Here is an 11,857-nt window from a genome sequence, read left to right as displayed (position 1 = left end):
GCCTCTTGCTGTTACACAAACCACTGGAGTCAGAGGAACCGTTGCCCCTGGGCTGAAGTTGCTGTGTAGTTGCTCTCAGCTGAGTGTCACCATCTCCTCCTCCTCCTCGCAGTTACTTCTCCAACTGCTCCAAAAACCCAGCTGGTTGCTGGCACTGCAGCCCTGCTCTGAGGGTCACGTTCCTGCACTCCCCAAAGCTGCAGCCTCCAGCCACATGGGGGGTTGTGGTGTATTTTCATAGTTCCGGTAACTTTTGGAGTCAGATATTATGACACAAGACTACCACAGCACCAGTAGGTTTCAGTTGAAGTAGAATGTGCTGCTTTGCTAACTTTAAAATTTATAGCCTTAACACATTTTTTTCAGTCCTGCCACCAGAACACATGTTTAAAGGTGATTTCTACAGATGATATTTAATTAGCTCTTACTACCCTTCTCGCCTCCTAAGGCAGACAGGAACTCCCTGTTTCCACAGCACAGAGTCCCTTACAGAGAACACATTGCCCAAAACGTACGTTGTTCCTTCCCTGACATGACTCCCCAACACTCAAATCAGTAAAACGAAAGCAGTGTCTGCCCCCCCCCACCTCCCAGTGCAGAATCCTTGCAACTGAACATATTCAGATACGAAGTATACATCCAAGGATGCCAACCTGAGGCTGACGTGCACTTTTAGATTAGATGTGTAAAGCCCAAGCAGCTTTACGTTTAGCAAACATTTTGCTAAATATTCCTGGGTAAAGCCTCCGCAGCTGGAAGGGGTTTTCAGAAGAAGCCATCAGCTGGACTCTGTAAACCCTGCATTGTTTATTCTGGTGTGTAACTTGGCTTAAATCAGTCTCTGAAGGAACTAAAGCAGCAGGAATATAAAAATGATCCAACAGGAACAATATTCCTGAGTTTCCAAAAAGCCTTTCAAATTTTTTTTCTGCTGACAGCTCAAAATTATGATTGCAGAGGGAAGAAGTGAATTACAGAATAGGAGTAACAAGTTTTGGGGCAGGAGAGGTTCCTCTCAGAGCTCCTGAGGGTATGCGGGCTGCAGGGAAAACAAGGGCCATGAGATAAAGCCTGCAACTGATGCAAATGTTTTGGGACAGTCAGGGAAAAAAATAATAATTAAATCTTGTAATGCTGAACGCTTGAGCAATAATGGCATGGGAAATGAAGCATCAATAAATGCAAAGAAAAAACAGTGAGAAAATTCTATACACATAATAATAAGCTGTCAGGCATCTATTATTACTTAGGAAAGAAAATTTGAAGCCTGAATTCTCATACCCACTGTACGTTATAAAAAAAGGAAGCTGAGAGTAGGAAAGTGCTACTCTAAGTCCTCTGGGCACCCAAATCTCGTGTGGTGCCAACAGTTCTGGTCTCCTCCGGCTTAGAAAAGGGACATTTGTGGAGGAAAAAGGATAGTCACAAACCTGTGGCAGCACTTCCCATCAAGATGAAATGAAACAGACTTCTCCTCTTTGACAGATGACATGATGAAGGTCTAATGAATCACACCCAGCATAAGTAAGGTGCAGAGGGGGAAAATTACAATATGTCTTAAAAAAGTAAGAGTTCTTGGGCACCAAATGAACTCTGGAAGAACTTTTAAACTTCTTACACACTGAGTAATTCTATTGCAGAACCCACTGTCTCACAGTATCTTCCACACTCAGCTACAAACGTGCTCAAAAAGCAACTGAATTAACAGAAGAAAAGTTATTCAAGGGCTGTTTAGGATGTTAAGCCTCTAGCTCAGGGCATCTGTAACATGGAAATCACCTGCCCTATTTTTTACTCCCCAAAGAATATTTTCACATTATTTTCCCTCTGTCCTTGCCACTGCCCACTGTCCAACCATTCGTACCAATTTTTATTGCATCTAACACCCAAGAGACCCAAAGCGAACAAATAGTTTATACAAAACCATTTTACTAGGAGGGGGGAAGCTATTCCTTTTTCTCCAGCACAGGTAAATGAAAAAGATTCTTAATTATTGCTCCTAAATTTAGCAGCTGTTCACAGTCACAATTTACAAGGCAATATGATCAGTTTAGCTGAAACATCTTCCCTCTGCCCCACCTACTATTTATCTGCAGAGCCATGAAAAAAAGGAAATCAGAGCTTCCCTTTTCCAGACATAACTTGAGTGTTCTATTTTTAAAAGGCAATGCAATTATCCATCATAAAACAAAGAGATGAATCCAGCAAGTATCTGTTCAATTTAAAAACAAAAACAAGGGACCAGGTCAAAAGAAATGTTTCTGAATTTGAGACTTTTTTTTTATTATTTATTGCACTAAGGAACAGCAGGGCAGTTTCACAATCTCACTTTTTGCTTTGAAACCATCTGTAGTATTACTCTTAGACTCAAGAGTATTTCCATCATTGGACTTGATAAATGTAGGTTTGTCCATTTGTTCATAACACCACACAGACATTAAAATAAAAATTAAATCATTTAAATTCATTCCTTCATGGACAATTCAATGTCCCCTATCACAATGACATATGTTTGAAATTAAAGCAAGGCTAGTGTTCGGTGAAAATACAGAAGTCTCTGAACAGGGAAAGATTAACCAGATAGGAAAGATTAACCAGATAGGAAAAAAAAAAGTAAAATAAAACCAAAATAGATCTCCTATTTTTGCAATTGTGTCCATGAAGTCATCTCTCAAGACCAACATCGCCTATAGGTAAAACAGCACTTCCAGCCCTTCCCCAGCTCTCAGCAGCTACAGCTGATTTATCGTTAGAGTGGGATACGCAAGTCCAAACGAGCCACTACAAAGCCCAGCCTAAAGAGAATCCCTAGTGTACTAAGGCTAGTCAGGAACGAATACCTACTCAAAGATTATGGCTGTTCCTTATGGAGTGCAAAGTCAAAACTTTTCAAAACCCAGTAATCTTTATATTAATTTACATGTAATTATTTCATTTCAGTGTCCCAGTAAATATAAGAAAACAGTCTTTCCACAAGTATAAAATGTGGAAATATTTAAAAATAGGGGTGTCGTCATTTTCTAACACAAATGCGATCATCGGGTTCCGTATTTAATCTCAGTAAGAGGTTCTCGTTGTAAAGAATCCATGTTTTGCGGCTTTTGCATGCACTTAACTGGAACAAAGCTTGCTGAATGTCTTCTTAAGAGCTCACCAGAACATAAATCATGCTGGAAAATAAAATAAAAATATTAAGACACATCATTTTGATTAGGGTTATGCAGTTAATTATACAGTCGTGTATTCTGAGGAACAGATCTGCGTGAAGTACATGGATTGTGACTGAGGATTTTACCCAAAACACAGAAGAAGGGCACTATAAAGCAAGACAAGAACTGATGCAACAACCAGCTGTCACTATATCAGGTCGCATTGTAACAGGGAGCCCTGTATAAACTCGATGCCTACGTGTTAAAAGCCCAGAACTATTCCGGCTGTGTCGCCGTGAAGTGCAGTGTGCTGAGAGGGAGGGGGACTGCATGCCACTCCCCACGTCACAGCACCCAGAACAGATGTGAACACCAAGCACCGAGTTGGCTTTTGGCTTGAAGGGAGAATCGGGACGAGGAATCACTCATGGAAGGACTCTTCTACCTTTGACTTCAACAAAAATCATTTACATCAAAGTACCTACTTATTCTAAAAATATTACTGTTCCAGCTTCTGAATGAAAATACTGGGACAGGGGGGTTGTTATATTGTGCTTAAAAGAAAAAAAGCTTGGAGTTTTCAAGCCTCCAGTCATGGAATACAGATTCAAAATTGTAATTCCGACCAAATTAAGGCTTGTGTTTTAAACCAGAATAAATGGTGATTGCGGATTCTTTGTCAGGAAAGTTGGCACTATATATATATATATATTCCTATGTACAAAATTTCTCTTGTGCACTGAGGCAAAATTTCAGACTGAAAATTAGATGGGAGAGAGAGGACAAAAAGCAACTTACCCATATAGGTAGTAAAAAAATGATAGAAGGTAGAATGCTAATTTGCACCATCCTTCTTTCTGGCAATAGGCTAAAATATCTGCATTCATGATGGTTGTAGGGTCGTACAGACCAGGGCCACTCATCACAGGTCTACTCATGTACCTGAAAGCAATACACAGTTAGTTTTGTGGTGACGGCGATGGGCAACATCGGTTCCTGGCCCCCACCCACCACGTAAAACCAGAACCCTTAGAGCAGAGTCCATCAGCTCCATGTAGGAGGTGGCGAACTGCAAGAGCAATACAAAGCTCCAAACTAAACGTGCCTACAGAAGAGCTTTCACAGACGGTGCCACGACACCTTACCTCAGCCTTAAACCATGCTGAACTCCGGTACACCAAAAGGAAATGGGACAAACTTACTTATAAGTGAAAAACAGGATTCCTTATGAAAGGGTTGGAAAAGCTGGAGAAGAGACCAACGTACAACCCTATGTAACCAACTGCCCCGTTAATACAACGCATGTGGCTACTGTGCCAAAGGAATACTCCCACGGGTCAATACAAAACGATCCTGACATTGTAGCTGAATGCAGGCTACCGGCAAAAGGAGCAGTCCTACCTCTGCCTCTCCGATTCCTCCTCACACCAGGATGAGCACAGAACCAGCCATGCAGCGGAAGCTGTTTGGCTGCATTATGTTTCAACTGGACCAGCTCCTTGTACAGGACTAATGCCAGCACAAGGAGAAGCAGTGCCTGTGTCTTAGTGGTAGGAGGAAAGCGGGATGTGCAGCAATCCAGACCGTGGATCTGCAGCGTTAGCACACCTCTGACATCTCAGCTACCTTTAATGCACACACCACAACTCCATTCTTGCATACCACAAGAGAATAACAAATAAAAGTGACCAAGAAAGCAAAGTGATGGTTCTTATTTTATAGCCATGACAAACTTTCTCAATGTCGCATCAGAAAGCATCTTTATTTGCCAAAGACACACAACACTTAACAGGAAGCACCGCAATGGGAGAATGAGTAACAATTAACATGAGTACAGAGATACCAGACTCGTCAATATTACCTCCAAATATGATAAGCCAACAAAGGCATATTGAGACCCAGCGTAAGCCACTCTGCTGCACAGAGAAACATAACACAGAAGAATGCATGGATGAGGTACTCTGGAAGTACAAGCTGGAAAAGAAAAATATGAGTTAGAAGTTTCGATTACTCAAAGCAAAACATGTGATGCTTAATCTATTTTGGAGGTAAGCTATTGTTTAAAAAATATTATTAAAAAACAACACTAATAAGAACAAGACAGCAGAAAGTGAAAACAGCAACCAGCAATACGTGCCTTGCTGTTTTCACGCGATATTCATGAACCAAGAAGAAGAATTTATAAAATTAAATGCTCAGATCAATAGGTTTTTTTATTACTTCTATTAAGTGCACTGTTAACAGATTCCACGCTTTATACGTGACCTTCATAACAGGAGAGAGAAAGATATTTCTGCTCATGCAACAGAGAAATATCAGTAGGAAACATGCTCCATGTAACGGTTTATAGGCAAAAAAGGTGTTTTGTCTTTTCCTGTTTTACAGCTTTGGTTGGGTATTCACACCTCCGTAATTTTTCAAATTCAAACTATTGCCAAAATGTAATATCCCAGGCAGAGCTTTACCAAACCAAATCAGCAGTGATGTCGTTACGCACATCGGTCTGCACAGAAACGTGCTGCCTGCGCACAGGAGGGAACGACAGCAGCTATGCACATTCAGTTCAGGGTGGATTAGCCAGCTTCGTTTTCCTTCACAAGTACCTAATATGCATGCTTTAGAGCATCATGCTTTCCAGCAGAAGCCCACAGACCTAATTATCGATTACTATGAAATCACAGAAAGCGTGAAATGCCAGGTAGTATTAGTGTTATTAATAGGAATAATATGGAGATACACAGATTAAACGCATGCAAAGAGCCAGCAAAATCTCACACCCACCACAAGAGGAAAATATTCCTGAACAAGTCACCCCAAAGTGACATCACTTACTGCTTCGTCACACAATTCAGAAAGAAGAAAATCTGTAAGCTTTTCACTTCTGAACTCAGAACCACTAAAACATCTCCTCATGAAAAATACTCCACTTCTACCTAAAGATTTCAATTGCCAGTGTCCATGTGCACACGTGTGCGTGCAGTATATACACATACACAAAACACTCTGCCCTTCTTCTTGTGTGCGATACGACTAACATTGTGTAGAACTACACTGAAGTTTCAGTGTTTGTAATTTTTTTTCACTCTCTCTAGCAGACACTTCTTTTAAATCCCCAAAATATCTTCCTAGAAATCTAAAACCTACCAACAAACAGACATTCTCACCTCCTACTCTGCTACAACATTCTGCTTCTCTGAATGAAGAATATCAAACAAAACAAACTTGCATCAACATCAACAAAAATAAGCTGTCATACATGAAATGTTTCAAGTAAATATTTTTGTTCGGATCTTTCTTTGTATACTTACCATTTACAACTTGGCAACTATTTATAGTACAACAACCACCCTATCCAAAGCACAATGCATTTGGCAGCCTGCTGAGACAGATTCACCAGGTCTGAAAATCTGTACTTTATTTAACTACACATATCAAAACACATTTTTATTTATTACACCCTACTCCCACACCAGAATACCTGTCTCTTTCAACTCTACCACGTTATCCTCCCTGGCTGTCCTAAAGGAAAGTTAACTACATCATATTCTACCGTGATACTTCTCAGAGAAGCGAGGGAGGAAGAAATCTCGTTGCTGAGAAGAGACCCTACTATAATAGGAGCAGGGAAGAGCAGGCATCAACAGTGTACTAAGCAGTTACTATTTTGGGCTAATCTTTCTACTTAAGTCTCAATTCCTACCAGGATTTTTGATTCTTTGTACAGGAAAACAACACTTCAGTGTGTTTGTCCAGCATCATTCACCAGACCCCTGTGAGTCTGGATCTTAACTTCACTTTTAACGGCTAATCTACTTTCACAAGAACAGCAAATATTAAGTTATTTAATATTTTCAATTCACAAAGCTATCATATCAATAGACACTACATGCATGTGGGTTAAAAGAAGGTTAATATTTGCGTTAAGCATGCGCATTATAATACTTCAAAGGTTGCAGTAAGATCATAATGCATAAATGTAATGAGAATTTGCCTTCCCCCACAGTGTAGCAGAAATGACTGTAAAACAGACCAAGCAAGGGAAACTGTTAGATGCACAGCTATCCAAGCAGCAAACCTCACTCTCCGAGATGCAATCCTCTGCCTATCGCCTCTTCTCGTCCCCACCCGTTCTCATGCTCTAGTGCTCGCTGTCAATTTACATGCTGTATGTCTAACATGCATTTTCCCCCCATCCCAGCTACTGTAAATTAATTTTTCATTTCTATAATTTACTTAACTCTTCTAAACACCATAAAGTTACGGTCCAGGCCACGCTGCCTCTACATTCTACCTCAGCCTGGGCACCTCAAGCCAAAGTAAAAACCGCAAGAAATGCACTAAAAACCTGCTGTATCAAACTATCTTCTCTTCAACAACTATCCCTTTATTTTTGGCCTGTGCAGACGCAAGCATATAGTTTGCCTCAAATGCTTCTCACAAACCAAGGAGTGCCAGAGTTGCATCCAAGAGAGGACACCAAGATACACCCTGGAACATAAAACAAAGAAGTGAAGATACTGCCTGTCGCGTTATGCCCATCTAAATCCTCAAAGAAAATCAGAATTTACTCGGTCAATGCTTAAAAAAACCCCACAAACTAGTCTCCTACAATCTCAGAGTTCAATAAATCTTGCTTGAAAAGTATTATTATTTCTAATGGAAGTTACTTCAGCTAATCAATAGGAGATATATAACAGGCATGTAACAGTTTTCCCCACTTCACTGGGTAAGCAAGCAGAATTGTTTTGCACAAAATATGGAAATCCATGAAGTTGTTAGAAACCCCAACAAACAAATAACAAGCAGATGAACAGGCACACTAAACAAAACAGCTTAATAGTATTACAAATGTTCCTAACAAAATGAAAGGGAAGTGGCATTAAAAACATTAAACTGAAAAGCAGTACACACCTTTAATGCAATTTTGACTCTTTTAATCTTTTTGACCTTTTCAACTGTCTTTGTGCCGAAAGACGTAGAAAGCAGATTGAAAGAATGTTAGTACGACAGCTGACAAGATCACCAGCAGATTAATAACAGTCAGAATATTCAAGTTGAAAGTAAAGAATCAGACAAAGAATTTTCCCTAGAACTTCTATCAAACAGCTAGGTTTTGTCAACCCAGATGCAATTCTATCACCTAGTTTGCTTATAGGAAGATAACACCAAAAATAAGCACTTTACATGTATTTATTAATAAAAATGTTTAGCGTGCTACTTACAGGATTGAGTGTGTTACATTGGTCTATGGGATTCTTGTAATCAGTCTTCAGTTCATCAAAGGCTATAATCTAGAAAAAAATTGAAACCTTGTCATTCTTCAGTCTGGGAGCAACAGTGTATTTTATCTGTGAAAAGTAACATTCTGGTACAGAGCCATACCATTCAGCTGCTGCCATCCTATTCAGGAACATAACTTCTCCCTAGTAAGTTCTAACATCATAAACCCACAGGTAACACATTTGAAATAGGTTAAACAAACAAGAAAGCAGAAGGAACTTCAGGAATTCAGAGGCCTCTGCCCACACTCAGCCTTTTTACCTCCCCACCGGCAATGCGTTTCCATCGTCCCTTTCAGCACTTTTTAACCCCGCTCGCTGCACGCCGACCCCAAAACATCACAAGTGACTCTCTTGGTTGTCAGCAGGAACACGGGGTTCGTTAATGAAGAAAAAGCAATAACAATCTTAAAAGCAACCAAATGTTTTGTCTCATTGCTCTCAAAGTAAATGCTGACACCGCATACATGTCCAAAAGGTGCATCCTTAAAAAAATGTGTACTCAACCTTTTCATACCATGAAAATTAGACAAAGATGCAGCACAAAATACAACAAAAGCCACTTCTACAGCACAAATATCGTATGAAACATTTAAAAAAGTCTTAAGACAGACTAACTTATTAACAGTACGAGATTCATTTATATTTAGGTACAAGCCCCAGTATCTTTACAGGACAGGGCTTATATTTCAACAGAACAGTTTTTGTTAAGGATAACTACGAAGCTTGAAGGAGTGCCAAAACTAACATCCTCCTTGCATCCTCTCCTAGAGCAGGATCTCACAGCTGATCCAAAGTAGATTCCTGGCTCTCCCTGGGTCAGGCTCAAGGCAGAAAACTCTCAAAAAACACCAAAAATCTCAAAAATTAAGTCTTAACATAAAGCATGAAAAGAATGCAACACTTAAGTCTTATTCTGTTTAATAAGCAGCCAGACAGTTTCCAGACTAAGACATTTTCAACTCTTGTTTTAAGAAGGCTGCACTCACTTAAAATACCACTTAATGAAATGGATGTATCTTATATCAGCGCTTGAAAATTCATTTTATCCACAGACAAACTGCCAGATTTCCACCTCTTCAAGACAGTGATGAAGGTGGGCGCTCGAAGCGATACCTCAGCCTCCACCGCAGCCGGGTGAAGCCGGGCTGTGCCCCTGAGCCACCCGGAGGCCTCCCGGAGCCTCCGACCCTCAGGCAGCGGGGGTTTCTCACAGGGGAGCCCCTGCGAGGCGTTCTGCCCGAGCGGGCCGGCCCACAGCCCCTCCCCGCCCGGCCTGGCTGCGGTTTCACATTCGGTTTCAGCCGCCCTCGGTGCCCGCCGCGTCCGAAGGCGGCCTCGGCTGTGCCTCTTCCCCCACCCCAGAAACCGTCCTTCCCTTCCTGTCCTCCTGCCAGCCAAGGCATCCGCAGCGGGGCAGAGAGCGGGAAAACACGTCCCGGCCACGGGGGCCGGCCCTTCTGGCGGCGGGCGGGCGGACACCTCCCCGGCCCGGGCAGGGCCTGCGCCGGCCTCCGCCGGAGAGCGGGCCGAGGAGCGCCCAGGGGCTCCACCCGGGGAGGGGCGGCTCCACGGGTAAGTGCCGCAGCGGCAGGACCTGCCCCCGGCCCGGCAGCCGTCCCCTCAGCCCGGGCGGCGGGACAGAACGCGGGACAGCCGCCCCTCAGGCCGCGCGGGAAGGACGGCACTAAGGGCCGGCCGCTCCCCCTACACACACACACACGCACTCACATGCCAGATGGCGAAGAAGATGAGCGCGGCGGTGAGCAGCAGCGCCAACATGTAGCAGAAGGCGGCGAACGTGAAGGCCATGGCGGCGGGGCCGGGCGAGCCGCGGCGGGCCGGGAGCGGCGCGGGGGATGCCGGGCGCGATCATTCACCGCCGGGACGGGACGGACCCGCCGCCGCGCAGCCGCAGCACCGCCCGCTCCGCCACGGGCGCCCCCTGCCGGGGCCCGCCGGCACCACCGCCAGGGCTCGAGGCGCCATTTCCTCGCGGGGCGGTTGGGTTTCTCCTGCCGCGTTAACACCGGCAGCGAAGGCCGCGGGGACCTGCAGGGCACGGGAACAGACATCTGCAACCCCACGGAACCAAAGAGCAAGGGAACGGGAGCAGAAATGGACTCGAAAAGGGGGTTTGACCTAACGCCAGACAAGGAGATGGTTTTCAGGCTGATATTTGGGAGATGGGCATAAACACAGCGGCATTTTGCAGGGGATGACCTAGTAAGTGTGAGCCAGGTCTGGAGAAAAGGGAGATGGCAAACGTGTCTTTGGAAGAAATGACCAGAGAAGGGTGCGCTGTGCGTGCCCCCAAGGAGGGGGGTAACAAGTTTATACAATCCCAAATCGATACAATTTGGGGATTGCTCAAAAAAAACCAGCAAGGAAGAACATCATGTATTTTCCTTCCACAGGGTCATATAAAAGTCGTTTCAGTTTTAAGCAATGATACCTTGCAATAAGGGAAAGTCTGGGTAGTATTTCTGCAATCATTTCCTCCGGACGAGCAGCATAAGTAATGATTTCCATAAAAATAACAGCTGCCAAATAGTAAACAATGTTTTCTGGTGATATCTGCCAGAAAGCTTTACACGCAATTAATTGTGTGTCTCAATGAGACACGAGCAGAAGCTTTATTTCCTTTACCAAAATAAGAGGGAAGACCGCAGCAAATGAGCTGTCTTTAGGAAGCCAGTTGTTGCGAACATAAATTGATCTTTTAATATAAAATCACTCATCTCGTCCACCAGCTACTCCCCTAAAACCACTGTGGTGTCATTACAACCAATGAAACTTCAATGCGAAACCCAGAAAACAAATTAAAAAATTAACCTTAGTGCATATTAATTAAAAGGTAGGAAAACAAAAGACGGGGCGAGCGCCCGGAGCCAGCCCCTGCTGCGCCCCAGCAGCCTCCCCGTCCCCTTCCGAGGGGCCAGCCAGGCAATAAGAACATCAGCAGGGTCTGAGCCTGTTGTAGTTTCCTTCCGTCTCGGAGCGACAGGACGGATTAGGAAGACAGCAACCGCCACGTTTGTGTTGTGTGGAAGGAATCGCGTACAGTGAAGGACGGACCTCGGTAATGGGGGGTTGCTTGCGGCAGCGGCTGGTGGTGCCAGCTCACGCAGATGTGGCTGTGGAGCCCTGGGTGTGCCTCACGGCCACCTCCTGACCACTGCTCATCCCTCGCTCCTGAGGAGAGAGTTAGGAACAACAGGGGACCAAAGTCTTTCTCTGCAATAACTTACTTTTCTGCATACAACATACTCGATGCTTCATTAGGCTTTATTTGTTAGCACACTGGTTATTTCTGACTTCGAGTAGCCTCGAGCTGCATGGATGCACTTACTCCCGAGGCCATCTGACTGGACTTTGCTGAAAGACTTGACATTTGATGTTCAAACTCCCTGCTCCAGGTTTTTTCCA

The 11,857-nt window shown here is 43.7% G+C and overlaps 1 protein-coding gene across 1 annotated transcript; it reads right to left on the bottom strand.

Moving 5' to 3' along the window:
* Positions 1-2,256: 2,256 nt before the first annotated feature.
* Positions 2,257-10,346, bottom strand: CNIH1 (cornichon family AMPA receptor auxiliary protein 1). Its single transcript, XM_054825815.1, has 5 exons — positions 10,160-10,346; positions 8,372-8,440; positions 5,011-5,123; positions 3,948-4,091; positions 2,257-3,170 (listed from the first exon to the last, which is right to left on the bottom strand). The coding sequence occupies exons 1-5, from the start codon at positions 10,238-10,240 to the stop codon at positions 3,143-3,145; spliced, it is 435 nt and encodes a 144-aa protein (XP_054681790.1). The 5' UTR covers positions 10,241-10,346; the 3' UTR covers positions 2,257-3,142.
* Between the last annotated feature and the right edge of the window lie 1,511 nt (positions 10,347-11,857).

The sequence above is a fragment of the Grus americana genome, chromosome 5 (genome assembly GCF_028858705.1).
Source record: "Grus americana isolate bGruAme1 chromosome 5, bGruAme1.mat, whole genome shotgun sequence".
NCBI classification, from domain to species: Eukaryota; Metazoa; Chordata; class Aves; order Gruiformes; family Gruidae; genus Grus; species Grus americana.
This window is presented reverse-complemented; position numbering and strand designations above follow the sequence as displayed.

Bases quoted from the DNA above. Each gene is read 5' to 3' on its own strand.
- CNIH1 (XM_054825815.1), bottom strand. From the start codon at position 10,240: ATGGCCTTCACGTTCGCCGCCTTCTGCTACATGTTGGCGCTGCTGCTC. The intron at 5,124-8,371 runs GTAAGTAGCACG...TTTCTTTTCCAG, and splicing joins AATGTAACACACTCAATCCT to CTTGTACTTCCAGAGTACCT. The intron at 3,171-3,947 runs GTAAGTTGCTTT...TTTATTTTCCAG, and splicing joins TTTTTTTACTACCTATATGG to CATGATTTATGTTCTGGTGA.